Source organism: Bufo gargarizans, chromosome 3 (assembly GCF_014858855.1).
Source record: "Bufo gargarizans isolate SCDJY-AF-19 chromosome 3, ASM1485885v1, whole genome shotgun sequence".
NCBI classification, from domain to species: domain Eukaryota; kingdom Metazoa; phylum Chordata; class Amphibia; order Anura; family Bufonidae; genus Bufo; species Bufo gargarizans.
The window spans coordinates 347,018,161-347,037,961 of record NC_058082.1 but is presented as its reverse complement, the minus strand read 5'-3'; the positions used below and the strand labels follow the sequence as shown (position 1 = coordinate 347,037,961).

Below are 19,801 nucleotides of genomic sequence, written 5' to 3'. Positions count from 1 at the left end.
GAAACACAAAAAAAACAAATCTCCAGAAGCAACCCTTCGTTCCAATATTGTTCTTTCTGTTATTTGTGCCACCCAAGAGAAACGTCAAAATCCAACACCTTATTTATGAACGCCTTCATGATAGAAACATTATGTCCAGCATATTACCATAGCACTCACAACTAAGGCTTCTTTCACGCTTGCGTTTTGCCTGATCCGGCAGGGTTCAGCAAAAACACTTCTGTCTAGATAATACAGCTGTCTGCATCCGTTATTATCTTTAACATAGCCAAGACGGATCCGTCACAAACTCCATTGAATGTCAATAGTGTTTTCTATTGTTTCCAAGAAAACGGATCCACCCCCATCGACTTACTCCGCATCCCAGGACGGAAAGAAAACCGCAGCATGTTGCAGTTTGCTCTCCAGTCTGGGAATTCAACCAAACGGAACTGAATGCATTTTGGAGCATTCCGTTCTGTTCACTTCAGTTTTGTCCCCAAAATGGAAACGTTTTATTCCGGTATTGAGATCCTCTGCCAGATCTCAATACCGGAAAAGTTCAATCGCAAGTGTATCCTAAGGGTGCATTCATACGACCATATAAATGGATCTGCATCCGTTCCGCAAATTTGCAGAACGGGTGCAGACCCATTCATTTCAATGGGGCCGCAAAAGATGCGGACTCCGTTGTTCCATTCCGTGGCCCCGCAAAAAAGATAGAGCTTGCCCTATTCTTGTCCGCAACCGCAGACAAGCTTAAGCATTCTCTATATAGCGCTGGCCATGTGCAGTCTGCAAATTGCGGACCACACATAGCCGGTATCCGTGTTTTGCGGATCCGCAATTCGCGAAGCGCAAAACACTTACGATCGTGTGAATGCACCCTAATCTGCACAGTGAAGCCTCAAAGCCATGGGGTAAGATAAGCATTTATGAAATGGATAACTACAATACAATCTTCTAATGAATATTCTAATGTGCGTGTTTAGTGGATGAAGAAGGATTTTAGAGGTTCTCCTGATCACCAGTCACTGATAAAATAATTTGCGCGTACTGGCGTAAAAGGAAGAACTATTCAGTTGTGCGCTGGTAGGAGAACTAGCATACACTTGAGAGCACTTACCTATATCCTCTTATATTCCACTTTACAAGGGATACTAATACTAAGGACACATGCACACGAACACGTATGCCTCATGCTGCGGACCGCAAACAGCAGTGCGCAATGCACAGGCACCAGCCGTGCGGCCACCTTTTGCAGACCCATTTGAATGGGTCCACAATCTGCAAGATGACATCAGAACATTTTCTTTTTTTTTTTTTTTTTGTGGTGCGGAGGCATGAATTGAAATCCCACAGAAGTGCTCCATACCTCTGCTCCGCAACACATCTTGCGGACCCATTCAAGTGAATGGGTCGGCATCCGTGATACAAAGCCCATAGTGCCCTTCACTTTAATGGGGCAGCTAAAAAACGGAAATGACTCCGTGTCCGTATGTCAGTTCAGAAAGGAATAGGACATGTTCTATTTTTTTCTGGCATTACCGACAAGGATATAACTGTTCTATTAGGGGTCGACTGTTCAGTTACGCAAAATGCAGAATACACATGGCCGGTATCAGTGTTCTGCGGATCTGAAATTTGGAAACCTCAAAACATCCAATGATCGTGTACATGAGCCCTAAAGGTGGCCATATACACCTTAAACAGCTGGTGGCTCAAAGCTGCTTCATCTGACAGCTAGACATAGACATGTACTCTCAGTTCCTCCAAGTGTGTCTATGTCCTCATTTGGAAGAAGGGAATAAGCCTCTGCCAGACATCTATTGGAAGAGTATCTCCATAGAGAACACTTCAACATTCCCAATGCTTCTTTACCGATATCCGCTAAAAAGCTTAAACACATTAGGGGATGAGCTGGTCTGTGGGTTCAGCAGGCCTTAGTGTAAAGTGTATGGTCAACTTAGGCTAGGGGAGTCTAGGGCGTTATCAATATTTGATCCTCACACCCCCCCCCCAATCAGCTGTTCTGCGGTAACTCTGATAACAGAACAAGAAAAGCAGCAGAAACCCCCTTTAAACACAATTGGCATAGCCTCTTTTCAGGGGACATCTCAGGCCTGCACTGTATATAGATCTTTGGGCACACACGTCCATACAGGTCATTTGAAAGATAGATAATTTAACCAGGACAATGAGAATCGATAGGCACAATGACTGGACTATCTCCCAGCATTACATCAAGACTTCATGGTGTATTCGCTAACAAGCACATCCCATCAAGTGACTATATGATGGGCTGGACGTCACAGAACCACCCCGCCATCAAAACCGTTGAGCTGCAATTTTTAACAAAGTTGTGTAGATGCTCCTGGCAATCAAAATCATTTAATAGTGTCTGAAAATTGCTTATTGACCTTCCAACAACAACATCATTGTCTGTACCAGCGCCAGTGTCAGGGGGATTACAGGAGAGGCAGGATCCCAGGCACTGAGGCGGAAAAGTGATACATTGTGGGAAATGAACCAGGCAACAGAGTAAACTGAACGAAGGCTGGGACCTTACAGGACAAAGAAGGGTTTCCGGAAAGAGCAAAACAGGAGCTGATCACAGCTTTCCCAAAATATCCACTCACATGTCCACCGAGTCTTCACTGGGCAGAGGGACCGGCACGCACCGCAGCAGGATAAAAGAATAGATATTATTTATATATATATATATATATATATATATATATATATATATATAAATAAAATATATATTTATTTTTTTCACACACACACATACATACAGTGGATATAAAAAGTCTACACACCCCTGTTAAAATGTCAGGTTTCTGTGATTTAAAAAAATTAGACAAAGATAAATAATTTCAGAACTTTTTCCACCTTTAATGTGACCAATAAACTGTACCACTAAATTGAAAAACAAACTGAAATCTTTTAGGTGGATGGAAGAAAAAAAAAAATTTAAAAAAATAAAATAATGTGCTTTGGGGCTGTTTTTCTTCAGCTGGAACTGGGGCCTTAGATAAGCTAGAGGGAATTATGAACAGTTCCAAATACCAGTCAATATTGGCACAAAACCTTCAGGCTTCTGCTAGAAAGCTGAACATGAAGAGGAACTTCATCTTTCAGCATGACAACAACCCAAAGCATACATCCAAATCAACAAAGGAATGGCTTCACCAGAAGATGATTTAGGCTACGTCTACACGACATTTGTCGCGCGACGACAGATAGGGCACAACTACACTGCAACATTTGTAGCGCAACATTTTTTATAATGGCAGTCTATGGTGTCGCACTGCAACATGCAGCGACGCAACAGTCGCAGAAAAATCCATTCGAGATGGATTTTTCTGCAACTGTTGCGTCGCTGCATGTTGCAGTGCGACACCATAGACTGCCATTATAAAAATTGTTGCGCGACATTGGTGCGAGAAATGTCGTCGTATAGACGTAGCCTAAAGTTTTGGAATGGCCCAGCCAGAGCCCAGACCTGAATCCGATTGAAAATCTGTGGGGTGATCTGAAGAGGGCTGTGCACAGGAAATGCCCTCGCAATCTGACAGATTTGGAGTGTTTTTGCAAAGAAGAGTGGGCAAAATGTGCCATGCTGATAGACTGATACCCCAAAACACTGAGTGCTGTAATAAAATCAAAAGGTGCTTCAACAAAGTATTAGATTAAGGGGTGTGCACACTTATGCAACCATATTTTATTTTTACATTTTTTCTTCCCTCCACCTAAAAGATTTCAGTTTGTTTTTCAATTGAGTTGTACAGTTTATAGGTCACATTAAAAGGTGGAAAAAATTTCTGAAATTATTTATCTTTGTTTTTTTTGTTTTTTACAGAAACCTGTCATTTTAACAGGGGTGTGTAGACTTTTTATATCCACTGTACACACACACACAGACATATATACACACACACGCACAATTTCAACAAGTTTTCCGATTGTTTTGTACTGATTATCTATCCTCAAGACAGGGCATCAGTATCTGATCGGTGGGGGTCTGACATCCAGGAGCCTGCAGACCAGCTGTTTGAGGAGTGCCACGGCCTTATCGCAGCTTATCCTAGGCCAGTGACGTCACATTCAAGTGAATGGGGCTAAGCTGTGACACCAAGAACAGCTGCTATACAAAGTCCAGCACTGTGCTTGGTGAGCTGTGAGGTAGCCTGATTAAACAGCTGATTGGCGGGGGTCCCAGGTGTCGGACCCCTACAATCAAATATTGATGACCTCTCCAGAGGATAGGTCATCAGTATAAAACAGTTGGAAAACCCCTTTAACTGGAATAAGATAACCATTGCATGAAAAAGTGGTCCTCAAGGCAGTTAGACTTCTCAAAGAAGTCTGGACTATATATATAGGCCAGTGTGGACTATATATAGTGGGAATGGAAATCTGCCACAGGAAATCTAATCTGAATAAGGGGATGCTTTCTTCTAAGTACGAAAATCCGCCCTCTAAAGTGTAGACTGTGTATTCATCCCCATATAGGTTGCATATTATTGAAAACAAATCCCATTTACAGAAGGAAATGTGCTGTCGACAAAGATTTTAAAGAAGTTATCCAAAATCTAGAATGCCCCCCCCCCCCCCCCCCAATATGCCCGGGTCCCTCACAGAGGTTGCACTTACCTTGCTCCAAAGCACCCTCATCGCTTTTGATGCCGTGGCGACACAAGGGAGGCTCGTTCTCGTTACGGCCTGCTATTGGCTGACCCTCCCCCACCCCCCGATGCCGGATGTGCTGGGGAGCGAGGTAAGTACAACTTCTGTAAGGGGCCCGAGCATATGGACATAGGGAATTATAGATCTTAGATCACCCCTTTTATGTATTATCCCTTTAAAGTCCACATGCAACGTACAATTAATGACAAGTGTTGGCAGTAGCAATGATCAGGAACCAATAGTCAAACAATCATTCATTCACCTGATCATGGGCCAAAGTTAAAGGGATTGTCAGTAGGGATGAGCGAACTTCTGTTTTCAAGCCCAGCATACAAGGTTCGGGATAATTTATGGTCTGTGGTAGCTGAATCCATAACAGAATTCTTAGATAACCCGAACCCGAGCCTGTTGAAGAAAACCAAAAATCATACTGACCTGCTCCTCATCACTATGTACAGGCTCCATGCCTCTTTCAGCAATTTTCAAATCCCTATCCTGTAAGCTGGACAAATGGGGTTGAAGGCGCTGATGCAGCCAAAGACTACCCTCAAAGGTAATGTGTCCCCAGGTGGCATGCCACCCAGCAGTGATGTGCCACTTGGGACACTTCAACCACTAAGTCCAGTCATTGGCTCCAGAAAGTGCACATGACCCCAACAGTCTGGGAGCTTACAGGACGGGGACAAGAGAGCCAGAACAGACCAGCAGGGAGTATCATTTTTTTTCAACAGGTACAACATGCTCCTAGTGAAAGCTAAAAAGTCACGAAAGCTGAAAAGTACCCCTTCAATTAGTTGATATTAAGGGCTCATGCACACGGCCATTGTTATTTTGCAGTCCGTTTTTCACAGATCCGTTGTTCTGTATCTGGGCTTTTTTTCTCTCCGATTTAAGTCCTCTTCTGTTCAGTTATTGCACAAAACATATACGTATGGTTTCCGTATTTGATCAGTTTTTTGCAGATCGTATACAGAAACAGTAACTTACCAAACACATGAGCAATATGGGCTGGGCATAGCATTTCTACAGTATGAATCCGCAAAATACGGATGGCGTATGGATGTGTTTTGTGTGCGGTCTGCATTTTTTGCAGACCCATGGACTTGAATGGGGCTTCGGACCGTGATTTGGGGACAATAATAGGACATGCACTACTTTTTTGCGGAACGGCCACGTGGACAAACGGAAACGGAATGCACACAGAGTAACTTCTCTATTTTCTACAGCCCATTGAAGTGAATGGTTCTGCATACTGTCCGCAAAAAAATCCGGAACGGAAGCGGAAAGAAAATACGTTTGTGTGCATGAGCCCTAAGACTGAGATTTAAATTAAGTTTCTTCAATTAAAACCAGTGAATCGTGCATTGTTCTCTGTATTAAAACACATATACTAAACATGACCTAAGTAAATATGCTAAATACTGAAATAACTAAGCAGGCATGGCCCACGCATTTAGGCCCTTATGCACACGACCGTATGTATTTCGCAGTCCGCAAAAAACAAATCCACAAAAAATACGGATGACATCTGTGTGCATTCCATATTTTGCGGAGCGGAACAGCTGGCCCCTAATAGAACAGTACTATCCTTGTCTGTAATGCGGCCAATAAACGGAATGCACACGGAGTAACTTTTATTTTCTGACCCTTGAAATGAATGGTTACGTATACGGTCCACAAAAAAAACGGAACGGACATGGAAAGAAAATACATTCATGTGCATGAGGCCTTGCTAATATTCTCGCTGGGACCGCACCTGCAGAGGAGTCAATCTACAATAATTCCCCATTCGCAGCAGCTCCTGGGGACCCAATTTTAGCACTAGGTGAAGTGCTTGCCCACTTTGGTGTCCCTATCCTGGAACAGATTGGCCCACCAGTAGACCAGAGTGCCCAGAGTGTTGGTGGACCAAACTACTTCTTCTATTATCACATTGAATGGTTCCTGATCATGACACATGGCAGATCAGCAGCACAGTCAAGAGCTTCTTAGTCACCATAGGAAATACTTCAATCACAGTAGTTGGCAGTGTGTATAGGATTAGAAAAACAAAGGATACAAGTTCCACTTGTCCACTGGTTATGTGCAGTACTGCACCTCATCCTTGTTCACTTCAATGCAGCTGCAGAACCAGTCACAACCAATCATCCATGTTGCTTTGAAAACCTGGAAAACCCCTTTAACAAAACAACCAAGTAATGCTGTCATGAGTTGGTCATCGGACTGTTGGGACCACCACAAACATTAAACACGGCATCCCAAGCCCATTTCTACACCAGATGACTGTAGTGAGGAGGAAATTGAATACAGCGGCCATCATATTCCAGGTATGCTTTGCCCAGTCCATTGCGTTCCTCCTTTTATTCGTCTCTCCACAGAACATTTCCCAAATGTCTATGTCGCTCTTGCACTGCAGCCATCTCTGCCATACTACTGCCCCATAAATCTAGTTTCTGCAGTGTCTTGACCTTAGCTGATGTTACATACATCTAAAGTTCTTTAGATGTTCTTCAGGACTACTTGGATGCTGTAGCTTTGCAGTCGTTTTAGCAACTGGGAAGACTGAGCATTGTCCAAGTCTTCTCCACTTAGAGATGATAGCTCTCACGGCTCATTATTGGTTTTGCCACCCCCTTCCAAGCAGACCATTAACATTATTTCTTCCTTTCAGAGCTCCTACCTTAGAATCCATAGTGGTTACATTGTAAATACAATGAGCTAAGATTTGGGAGGGGGCTGGGTTCCTGTTTCCGGCTATCTGATGTCACTGTGTATTCAGGGATAGTTCTCAGAGCCAAAGTCTCATTTTCCTCCTATCCCTACCTCTAAGTTATTGCTTCTGTGGTAAGGACAAAAGCTCCATCAGTCACAGGCCCCTAAGAAACGCAATTTGCATCAGAATCCCAAGTCATTTCTTTGCCGTTAACATGATTACATTGATCTAGGGAGCTAATTACACAGTTTTATGTATATGCTACATTGTCAGATTCCTGAGCAGGGCGATGGGAACTTTCTTCCGGCATCCTGCTAAAAACAGCACACGGAGAACAGCCACGTCTTTTCTTGTTCTCCAAATCTTTATAAAAAATATAAATGGAGGATGGTAGAAGAATTGTGTGTACGTCAGAATCATTCAACTTCCTACTTTTTAAACCTATTATTATAAACGTACAGATGCAGAAAATCCACAAGAAAACTGCACAAAAAGGAACATTAATCTGCACTATTTATTGCAGTTTATACTTTTTTGTGCGGATTTGCTGCTGTTTTGCTCCAGATCTCATCCTTCCATTGAAAAAAAGTGAAAAATCCACAAACCCTCCCAAAAATACACAACAGCAGGTAAATTTCTGCACCTATGAAGAAAAGAAAAGTCTACATGAGATTTGTCTAATATCATACTGTATTATGCTGCGGTTTTGTGTGCAGGAACCCACAGAGCTGTTCACGGAAGGTCCCATAGGGTGGGTTCACACATAGGTTTTTGCACTGTTTGGTGCCTTTTTTGCAGGAAAAACGGCAGCTCCAGATGTTAGCTGAAAGCCTATGGGACATACAGGCGGTTTTTGTTCTGCTACCGAACTGCACATAAGGATGGAGTAATGATCAGATCCTCTACCCTTGCCAGAACCTGTCACCATGAAAGGCAGTGCAATGCGCAGGCAGCATGAAGGAGCTGAGCAGATTGATATCTAGTTGTGGGGGAAAAGATTCAGCAAAACTTACCGTAATTTATACATGTAAGTGTGGTCTTCACAAAGTTTCCACATTTTTATGTTTTCATTGGCTGTGTCAGAGTGTCATGTGACTAGTCTGCCTGGAAAGCAGGCTGACCTTGCAGTTTAGTATAGGGGTTGTCACAGTGTGGTAAAGATGGCTGCAAAATGTATGAATGGCACCAAAGAGGAACAACGCTCAATCATACAGAGGAAATCTGTCAAAGGGCCCCCCCACATTGGAAACCCTCCGACAACTGAAGGTGAAGGCGATGGAGCACCCAGCGTATAGTCTGGATTTAGCACCATCTGATTTGAAACTTTTTGGACCGATCAAAGAAGCTTTAAAAGGGGAAGAAGATTTTCACGTGATGAAGATGTGAAAGCAGTGATGCATCAGTAGCTATGCCCTCAACCAAAAACATTTTCTGCTGATGGCATTAAAAAGTCACTATGTAGAAAAGTAAGGTCATTTTTTTTACATTCTTAATAAATGCAGTTAAAAAAAAGTGTAGAAACTTTCTGAAGATCCATCACATATCTAAAGGAGGTGTCCTCAGTGACTGACAGCTATCTCTATATACACACACACACTAAGGCTTCATGCCTATATTGTGGTCCGCAATTCACTTGAATGGGTCCACAATCCGGGAGATACGGTGCGAAACGGAGGCACGGATCGAAAGCCCATACATACACACACACACAGGTATAGAATATATTCATTCTGCTTCAATACAAAAAAAACGGTTTTGTGCTCTTGTGATACAAATGGATTGCAGGTTATCTCAGGGACGTAATGGTTAATCCATCACACTCACCCAGCAGTCCTTATTTTATTGGATGCTGGAATACGCCTGTGAGGCTACCGAGTCAGAGCGGATCCACATGGCCCTACACCGGCTGGTGACAGGGGGAAGCTGGGGCGTGTACTTCTATATCATTTACAGATCACTAATATATTGTGTAATGTTCATACATCTCTTCCCATCAATAAATGGGTTGTCCAGGTTCAGAATTCTTCCATCCCCTCTGAGTTGAGCATCAGAGCAATGCTTTCCCTTGCCCTGTGCTGAATCCCGCAGGGCAAGGGCTTTTTCAGCAGATCCGGTACCGGGTCTCAGTATAGTAAAACCGGCTAGGGCGGCGTTAGGGCTGGAGATGTCACCGGGCTTACTGCTAGGCAGAAGCCTCTTCCTAGCAGTGTAAAAATATAAACAAAACAGCCCTTGTCCTGCAGCATTGGAGCATGAGGGGCTGCCTGGGTAAAGAAGCGGATTCACCTAGACAACCCCTTTAATAGCAGGAAACATTTTTCACAACAGGAAAGAACAATAAAAGTCACAGTACAGAAGTAATGTAGAAAGATACAAACACATCCATTGTCCTGGGCAAACACAAACAGCAAAGCAAGGCCCCATGCACACAACCACATCCATTTTTGCGGTCCCAAATCGCAGATCTGCAAAATATGTATACCGGCCGTGTGTATTCTGCATTTTCCCCTTCAGCAGGTCCCACACTATGTTACAAATGTCTATTCTTGTCTACAAAACAGACAAGCGTAGGACATATTCTATTTTTGCGGAGCAAAGGAAGGACTTTTTCCACCCCATCAAAAATAATGCACTAAAATGGATGCAAAATGAACACAACTGCTGCTCTAAATAAAAGGAACCTTTTTTTGTTTTCTGTTCTTCTGACAGATCAGAACGGAAAATAAAACGATGATGTGAACCTGGCCTATGCTGTGTTTCACCTGAGGAACATACCGGCCGATCCTGAAACATGTTCAAATAAAAAATCCCCAATGCAACCTTTTACTGGTGGCTTTTGTCGGGTATTTCTGAAAATCTCAAATTACTGAGCACATGAAAAATATGTAATAATGTAATCCGTTACAAGAAATACTACTACACTTCTAAGGGTCCAGCAGATATAAACTTGTCTTTTTCCCTACAAGGGCTGATCTCCATGCCCAGCGTAGGCTGGCAAGTGATCCCGTCTACAGCACATTGCCGGTCCTGGCTCACTGGGCCTAGCTGCAGACGGGAGCAGCAGAGCATTCATCCTTAGGACAGCTCTGGAGAGGAGAGAGATGAGGAACTGTAGACTGTAATATCATACGGCTGGACTGTCAGTGTAACACAAAGGGTAGAAGCCTTATTATGGCAGCCTGTCTTCACTTCTCCACAGAGATGTCAAAGCAAAATTAGAAAGTATTATACATTTCTGATAAATTTATGCTCATGTCCAGTCTTCAAACCTTTAAGTAACTACTTGACTTCCTGACTGGGCAGCATCCCACTGTCACTACAAATGGGTTCTATGCATTTCCTGTATTTTTCACTGCTAAAAGGTCAAAAATGTAATTTACTGCATATGGATGTAACTTGCTCTAAGAGTCAATAGGCCTTAGCAGCCAGTTGCTAAGTGGGGCTGTTTATACCCTCCTCAAAGGGACTGGTTAGATCAGAGGCATTCAGTGTAGAGACAGTGAATGTCTATACAATGTAGTGCACTGAGGCAGCAGAACACCTGCCAAAGTGGAGAAAGAAAACAGTGTTGAGAGGAGGTGCATGTAGAAGCCCTGTGGAGATAAAGGGGGAGATTTATTAAACAGGTGTAAGGTAGAACTGATTTAGTTGCCCATAGCAACCAACCAGATTCCACTTTTCTTTTTTGACAGCTGGAAAATGAAAAGGTGACATCTGATTGGTTGCTATGGGCAACTAAGCCAGTTCTACTTTACACCAGTTTGATAAATCTCCTCCAAAGTGCTTAAAACAGAAACTTATAGACTCCATAGCAGACATCGTCCAGAAAGTGAAAGGCTCCCAACTCTGGATAAGCTTAAAGAAGGCAGAAACTTAATAAGCCCACCAGGCTACATTCTGCAGTGGAAACCTGTTGTAGCATTATGAACTATTGAATTAATTGAATTACTAATTAAAATCAAGCGTTTAAGCAAATTCTCCAGGTATATGAGTGCCATATCACTAACTACTATTTATGTGAAAGACATCTGGAGAAGTGCAGTGTGAGGAAAATTGCTTCAAAGAGACATCTTGGCCCATTAACCGTTACTGCAGCCGTGTAACCTGTGACATCGGTGGAAATAGCACTTGTATAAAAACTGACAGTCCGTGCAAGCTTATAACTGTGACAAATGCACCTGACCTTGATTCTTCAATAAGGAACCATTCTGCTGTTAACTTGGCCTCATTATTTCCTGCACCACTAAACGTTACCGACAACTTCAGCTGCTTGCACCTCACAGCAACCCTCAACACCAAGGGCACACCCAACACCAGGCAGGAGAAACCCAAAACTAGAGAGTGTGTGCCAAAGGAAAAAAAGGTGCGCCTTTGCCATCACTGCACAGCCCAGGGAGTGCCCAAACTGAGTACTACAAATCCCATCCTCCATACTGCCCCTGTAGCTCACAGCAATTGGGTGACTACTATTTAAGTACATTATACTACATTCATTGAGACAGCAATAGCAAAAGAAAATAACACAAAGAATTATCTTACTTCCCAAATAAACTAAAGTGCAACCCTCTAGTGCAACCTATTATCCTACAAAGTTTATCCAGGGGATCACAAATAAGGCTGCTTTCACACTAGCGTTCGCTGGTCCGCTCGTGAGCTCCGTTTGAAGGAGCTCACGAGCGGACCCGAACGCAGCCGTCCAGCCCTGATGCAGTCTGAATGGAGGCGGATCCGCTCAGACTGCATCAGTCTGGCGGCGTTCAGCCTCCGCTCCGCTCGCCTCCGCACGGACAGGCGGACAGCTGAACGCTGCTTGCAGCGTTTGGGTGTCCGCCTGGCCGTTCGGAGGCGTGCGGATCCGTCCAGACTTTCAATGTAAGTCAATGGGGACAGATCCGTTTGAAGATGCCACAATGTGGCTCAATCTTCAAGCGGATCCGTCCCCCATTGACTTTACATTGAAAGTCTGGACGGATCCGTACTAGGCTATTTTCACACTTAGCTGTTCTATGCTAAAAATAATGCAGACGGATCCGTTCTGAACGGAGCCTCCGTCTGCATTATTATGAGCGGATCCGTTCAGAACGGATCCGCCCGAACGCTAGTGTGAAAGTAGCCTTAGCCTCATGAGGTAGAATCAATTTTCATCAAATGGGAAAAAAATTCTTTACCGACTCCAATCAGGTAGTCAGGATAACTCCCTTAGTGCTCATGCACACAATTGTATTTTATTTCCGTGTCCGTTCTGTTTTTTTTTTGCGTACCGTATGCAGAACCATTCACTTCAATGGGTCCGCAAAAACCCCCACAAAAAACAGAAGTTACTCCGCGTGCATTCCGTTTCCGTATGTCTTTTTCCATTCCGCCAAAAAATAGAACATGTCCTATTATTGTCCACATTACGGACAAGGATAGTACTGTTCTATTAGAGGCCAGCTGTTTTGTTCCGCAAAATACAGAATGCACATGGATGTCATCAGTATTTTTTGCAGATCAGTTTTTTGCAGACCGCAAAATACATACGGTCGTGTGCATGAGGCCTTAATCAACAACCCTTCTCCAGAAATCTAGGAACACTCCAGAAATATATTCAGGCCCCTCTTGAACTCTTTTAGTGAACTCACCACCTCCTCAGGCAGAGAGTTCCATAGTCTGACTGCTCTTACCGTAAAGAATCCTCTTCTATGTTTGTGTACAAACCTTCTTTCCTCCAGACGCAGAGGATGTCCCCTCGTCACAGTCACAGTCCTGGGGATAAATAGATGATGGGATAGATCTCTGTACTGACCCCTGATATATTTATACATAGTAATTAGATCTCCTCTCAGTCGTCCTTTTTCTAAAGTGAATAACCCTAATGTTGATAATCTTTCAGGGTACTGTAGTCCACCATTTCAGTTATTACTTTAGTTGCCCTCCTCTGTACCCTCTCCAGCTCTGTCTGCCTTGTTCACAGGAGCCCAGAACTGTACACAGTACTCCAATCCTGACCAGTGATTTGTAAAGTGGTAGGACTATGTTCTCATCACGGGCATCTACACTTGATGCACTCTGATTTTATTTGCCTTGGCAGCAGCTGCCTGACCCTGGTTGCTACACAGATCTTGATGTTCAGCTGTTGCAAGTCATTGTGGTCCATCGCACACTGTCTGAATTAGTCATACAACAGATCTGGCCCAATGTCATGGCTTCTGTTATAAACAAAATTCTTGATGCCAAGCAAAGCCTAAGGCTGGGTTCACACCTGAGCGTTTTACAGCGCGTTCCTACGCGCTGTAAAACGCTCAACAAGGAGAAACCAATGATTCCCTATGGGAATGGTTCTCACCTGGGCGTTTTACAGCGCGTACGATCGCGCTGTAAAACGCCTGACGCATAATCAAGTACTTGAGCGTCTTTGGGGCGTTTTGACGCGCGTTTACTATTACAAAAAACGCGCATAAAAACGCGCGACAAAAACGCGCGTTTGAGAAAAGCTCAGGTGTGAACCCAGCCTAAGGCATCCATGGGGTTGCCCATATAATACTGCCGTCTATTCCATTCCTTTTCAAGAATATGCTCTTCAAACACTTGTGTCAAAGCAGTTCCTAAAGCCTTCAACTCCCTGATCTGATTGGACTCATCTGCTTCACTCAAATATTTGTTATGAATACTTAACACCACGTATGAAAACTTCCTGCCAAGGAGAATTGCTAATCAATGTTTATGGAGATTCCTTCTAACTAAACTTCATACACAAGAGAATATTAATAGCGGCATGGCATGTTTTTCTCTAGGCCAGTCTGCAACTAATTATATATTTTTTTTCATGAAACTTTGCTAGCTCGAGCACAAAATCTGATCAGATCATTCCATTCTCTCCAGGACGGTTTCCTAAGTCTCCCTGCCCCACGACTTCCTTTATGCACACGCAGCATATACCGCACATAGTGGTGTGGGAGCTAAAGGCAAGACTCATCTACATGAAACTGAAAGATTGAAGTTAAAATTATCTTCCAAAGCTCTTTTCTGGTAGATTACAGATTAAAGGGGTCATTCACTCCAAGGGGCTTCTCAAATAGACCACCGCCAGCGTGGCCAGACCTTCGGTGGGAATCATACTAACCTGATCCCAGCCGCTGGGTTCCATCTCTTGTACTAGCCCACTGCCGATCTTAGGTCTCCCTGAGATCAATACCCAGGTTAACGTAGGTCACCTTTCCACAGCAGTGACATGCCTCCCATGCAGTCATTGGCTGCAGCGGCCACATTCACACAGGAACTGACAGCATCACAAATCATTAGAATGCTGTGAGTTCAGATCGGAGGCGATGTTCAGTCCAGTTCAATCCTCTGGTAACAGCATTTTTTGTCTAAACATATACAAAAACACATCAAAAAAGAAAATAAATGTGTGAAACCACCTTTAGGCCACATTAAAAATTGTCCATGTTGCATCTGCAACAAACAGATGATTTCTAACATGGCAGTAGGTCCATAGGTCTATAGGGCATAGACTGCAGCTGCTAAAGACCAGGGTCTCCAGGTCAGTGTTCCATGAGTTTATCGACGTAGAGGTGTGAATAGCGCCATTTATTTTTCATTTATGTGCGCTGCCTATGTGTACATCTGTGTGAATTAGGCCTTACAGTTTAGGGTACTGGCGTTTTGGCTGTCTGTGAGATCCGTTCAGGGCTCTCACAAGCCGTCCAAAACGGATCAGCTTTCCCCTAATGCATTCTGAATGGAAAAGGATACGCTTAGAATGCATCAGTTTGCCTCCGTTCCGTCTCCATTCCGCTTTGGAGGAGGATACCAAAACGCTGCTTTTGAACGGATGCAGAGGGTTGTATTAGGCTACTTTCACACTGGTGTTTCTGGGTCCACTTGTGAGATCCGTTCAGGGCTCTCGCAAGCGGCCCAAAACGGATCAGTTCAGCCCCAATGCATTCTGAATAGATAAGGATCCGTTCAGAATGCATCAATTTGGCTGCGTTTAGGTGACCGTCTGACTATGCGGAGCCAAATGGATCCGTCCTGACTTACAATGTCCCCCATTGACTTTCAATGCAAGTCAAGACGGATCCGTTTTGACTTAGACTATTTTGTTAATGAATAATGCAAACGGATCCGTTATGAACGGATACAAGCGTTTGCATTATCAGTGCGGATCCGTCTGTGCAGATACAAGACAGGTCCGCACCAAACGCCAGTGTGAAAGTACCCTTATCTGAACGGATCCGTCTGTGCAGATCCAAGACGGATCCGGACCAAATGTGAGTGTTAAAGTAGCCTCAACTTTCCTCAGGTTTATCCAGTGTATAGTCACATCTGGAAACATAAAGGAAAGCTCACAGAGTCCTATTACATTACACCCTTAATGGACCTGCGATCCTGCAGATCATCGGGTGTGACATCATTGTCTAGCAGGTAACTGAGGCGCTATTCAGCTTTCTCGCCAACGCGATGGTGATATAAACTAAACCTGCCGCTTCACAATGCTTGATTGTTGCTATAATAGGCACAAACAGCCTGCCATGCATTTGTGCCAGGACTGCCAATGTGCAACCTGAACGCGTCTTATTAAAACAGCCGCAGAAATGGCACTTTTTACATTAAAAACAACTAGAGAAAGTGTAAAACCATCCATTTTAAGCATATGGCAGAATTTCAATGATTATGCAATGCTAAGAAAAGTTCCCACTACTCAGTGCCATGCAACGTGAATGTGCCAGCAGTCTATGTGCATTGCTAAGCATATTTCTTCTATAACCATTACCCGGAAGAAACCGAAAAATGATAGACAGTTTTTAGTGTGATCATCCAGGCAGCTGTTACAGGACTTCAAATGCTATTCTTTATTAGATTATATCCAAATATATACTATATTTATAAGTACAGTAGTTTTCTACTATAAGAATCCTGCTTAAAAGTGTCTGCTTCTCATAGTCCGCAGTTAAGGCGCTCCAGCAGTGTCAGACCCCCCTGCTTCCTTAAAGGGGTTTTCCGAGATATTTTAACTATCCTTTAGACAGGTTATCAGTATTTGATCTGTGGGGGTCGATCAGCTGACAGTACTGACAGTAGTGCCGGGGCCTTCGCACCATACATTGTATAGCGGCTGTGCTGGGTATCATTGGGGCCGAGCTGCACCTAGGCCATGTGATCCATGAACGTGACATCAAATGGCCTAGGAAAAGGTGCAAGAAAGCAGAGCAACTGTGAGCGCTGAACAGTGGGGGTCCTAGGTGTTGGACCCCAATCAATCAGATTCTGACGACCTAACCAGGGGATAGGTTATTGGTTTAAATACCTCAGAAAACCCATTCAATGATCCGGCAGAGCGCTCATACTGTGCTTAGCTGGATTAATGAGATCACTGTGAAGGATCATTCAGCTCATACATAGGACATTGACAAACACCCTTCGATGTCACCAGTGGGAGGAACCAGTCAGAGGACTACGCAGCGGGTACTGTACATTATAACCTATGATGCTGGTACTCCTATCATGTGACCACATGCGCCATTGCCGTTTACTTCAATGGACAAAAGATGACACATTGGGATTATCAGGGGCTGACTGACCCCATCTACCTTAGACTATCACAGTTACTGACTTTGACCTCTGCATTTAATTAGTAGAAATACTTATTTTCTAATTTCCCGTTGTCTAAACCCGGGGTGCGTCTTATGGTCAGATATGCCTTTTCTTTCTTCCTGGTAGTCACACGGACATATATTATTAGTCACAGACAGTGATGTGGCATTTCCTAGCTGTAGTAGATAAGACATAGATGTGCAGCGCTCTCTCAGCGTTATGTGCCTTTGCATGCCATACATAGTATCCAAGGGCAACAGACATACACAAGTTTCCAGGAAGACATACAACCACAGAGAAACCACAAGAAAGCCAGGGGCTACGTTTCTATTCATGCCAATCCACCAGCCATGACATCAAGGGAGAGCGTGATTTAGGGCCAATGATGTAATCTACAGCCCAGAATCGTGGACTCCATTTAGACAGGCAGATAGGTCTCCATTAACGAGCAGTAAGCGACAATTACACAAAAATAATTGTTAAATGTATTTTTTGGTGCGATCGTTGCTCTCCGTTCCCCATTTACATGGCTGTTTCATCCTTTGGTACATGGCTATTGGCTTTCACGGATGGTCATCGTGACCTGCCCCATCAGCTGTATAGAAATATATACTTCCTATTAGATATAATAGAAATTGACGCAGGAAGTCTTTATTTGAATAAGGCCTCATGCACGTGGTCCGCAAAAAATACGGATTATGTCTATGTGCATTTCGTATTTTGTGGAATGGAACAGCTGGCCCCAAAGGGTACTTTCACACTTGTGGCAGAGAGATCCGGCAAGCAGTTCCGTCGCCGGAACTGCCTGCCGGATCAGGCAAAACGTATGCCAACTGATGGCATTAGTAAGACTGATCAGGATCCTTATCAGTCTTAAAAATGCCTGATCAGTCGAAAAAATGCATTGAAATGCCAGATCCGTCTTTCCGGTGTCATCTGGCAAAACGGATCCGACATTTATTTATTTTTTCACCTTTTTTTCAGTCTGCACATGCGCAGACCGGAAGGACGGATCCGGCATGCTGAATGCCAGATCCGGCACTAATACATTCCTATGGGGAAAAATGCCGGATCCGGCCTTCCGGCAAGTCTTCAGTTTTTTTCGCCGGAGATAAAACCGTAGCATGCTGCGGTTTTCTCTTTTGCCTGATCAGTCAAAACGACTGAACTGAAGACATCCTGATGCAAACTGAACGGATTACTCTCCATTTAGAATCCATGGGGATAAAACTGATCAGTTCTTTTCCGGTATAGACCCCTGTGACGGAACTCTATGCCGGAAAAGAAAAACGCAAGTGTGAAAGTACCCTAATAGATGAGTACTATCCTTGTCCGTGCATGACCACTGTTTTTGTCCGCATCCGAGCCGCAGTTTTTGCGGCTTGGATGCAGACCCATTCACTTCAATGGGGCCGCAAAAGATGCTGTCCGCATCCATTGCTCCATTCCGTGGTCCGCCCAAAAATAAAAATATAACCAGTTTTATTCTATTGGCTGCTATTTCAACGGCTGTCCGTGCCGTTCGGGAAAATGGCGGAACGAACACGGACACCATCCGTGTTTTGCGGACCGCACAACACACAGCAGTCGTGTGCATGAGGCCTAAAGCTGACGTTTTCCTCTGAAGGTACCTACACATGGCCATTAATCACTTGCAGAAGTCGCCCATATCAGAACACTAGTCCTGTCACATAGAAACCTGGGACCTCTAGAGCAGGCAGCTGAGGGCCTGGGCCCCCTCCTCCAGTCTATTGTGCTGTGCTCCTCCATGATGACTATCTGCAGCATTGTGCTCTGAAGGGGACAGGGATCTGGTGCCCAGTCCTGGAATCTGCAGTGACCTCACCCACACTGGCATATGCCAAGTGATGCCCCACGCAGCATACCCACCTTGTGTGCATCCCTCGCTTTTCTTGTCCATGTCCTCAGTGGAGACAGTCAGCAGGTCCAGTAGCGGCTGTGCCAGTCAGGGCTTCTTAGGTGAAATATCAAGGATTACTTTTCGGCTGCAGTCTCATTCCTTAGGGCAACAGGATCCGTTTAACAGTTGGGACAGAAAGCCGTTCATCACCAGGGAGGAAAGAAGAATACTGTCCAGCCCCCTCCCTGCTCGGGCACAGCCGGGCTCTGCTGTGTGGAGATTGAGCTCGTGTGAACTGGGACCTGACGAGAGATCTCCAGGCGGGAATCTGCCACCGGTGGATCCTACAGCAACTCGAGAAGAGAAAATCACTGAGCCCAAGTCTAGAGGAGCAGCTGATGGAAATGCTATTGTAACAGACACTGAGCAGCCTCTCACGTAGGACTGTACCATGTGCGGCGGGAGGAGGGGCTCACTTCCTCTCTCTAATACAAGTTGCTTTCATGGGGGTAAAACCGCTCCTGCCGAGCTTCTAACCTCTACCAGTCGTGTCAGTGTTGTAAAAGTCTGGCATGTTAGTGGTTTATAGTAAAGAAAACTAGAAGTAAGGTCTCAAGTCCCCCCCCCGTTGGGTGGTTTGGTTGAGCCCTGCAGCGTGTTGAGACTATCTGAGGAAAGTTGCATTCTTTTAGGATTGGGAAGCGCAGATGGTGAGTCAGTGAGGCGGCCTCAGACACCCAGCCCTGAGCCGAGGATGCAGGAGAATGCGCTCAGAGCGCAGCGGGGTGACGTCATGGCCGGGCTTCAGCACTGCGAGGGCTTCTAGTCATTTCTGTCAGGGAGGCTTCATACAAAATACAGGAAAAACCCTAAATCTACGCCACACACGCATTTTTACATTGTGTATTGTGAGTACTACACAACACAAATCCTAGTATGACATTTATAACTCATTTATGGCCAGAGCTCTACAGAGAAAACCA

At 44.4% G+C, this 19,801-nt stretch overlaps 1 protein-coding gene across 6 annotated transcripts in view; it reads right to left on the bottom strand.

Moving 5' to 3' along the window:
- The window catches only part of MAP7D1 (MAP7 domain containing 1), a 77,925-nt gene extending 58,605 nt beyond the window's left edge, over window positions 1-19,320 (bottom strand). Inside the window, exon 1 of one of the 6 annotated variants that reach the window (XM_044287696.1) lies at window positions 18,848-19,320. In XM_044287696.1, coding sequence (XP_044143631.1) covers window positions 18,848-18,878 — 31 coding nt within the window. In that variant the 5' untranslated portion in view covers window positions 18,879-19,320. The remainder of the gene's footprint in view (window positions 1-18,847) is intronic. The other 5 variants (XM_044287693.1, XM_044287694.1, XM_044287691.1 and 2 more) reach the window with 5 other exon arrangements.
- Between the last annotated feature and the right edge of the window lie 481 nt (window positions 19,321-19,801).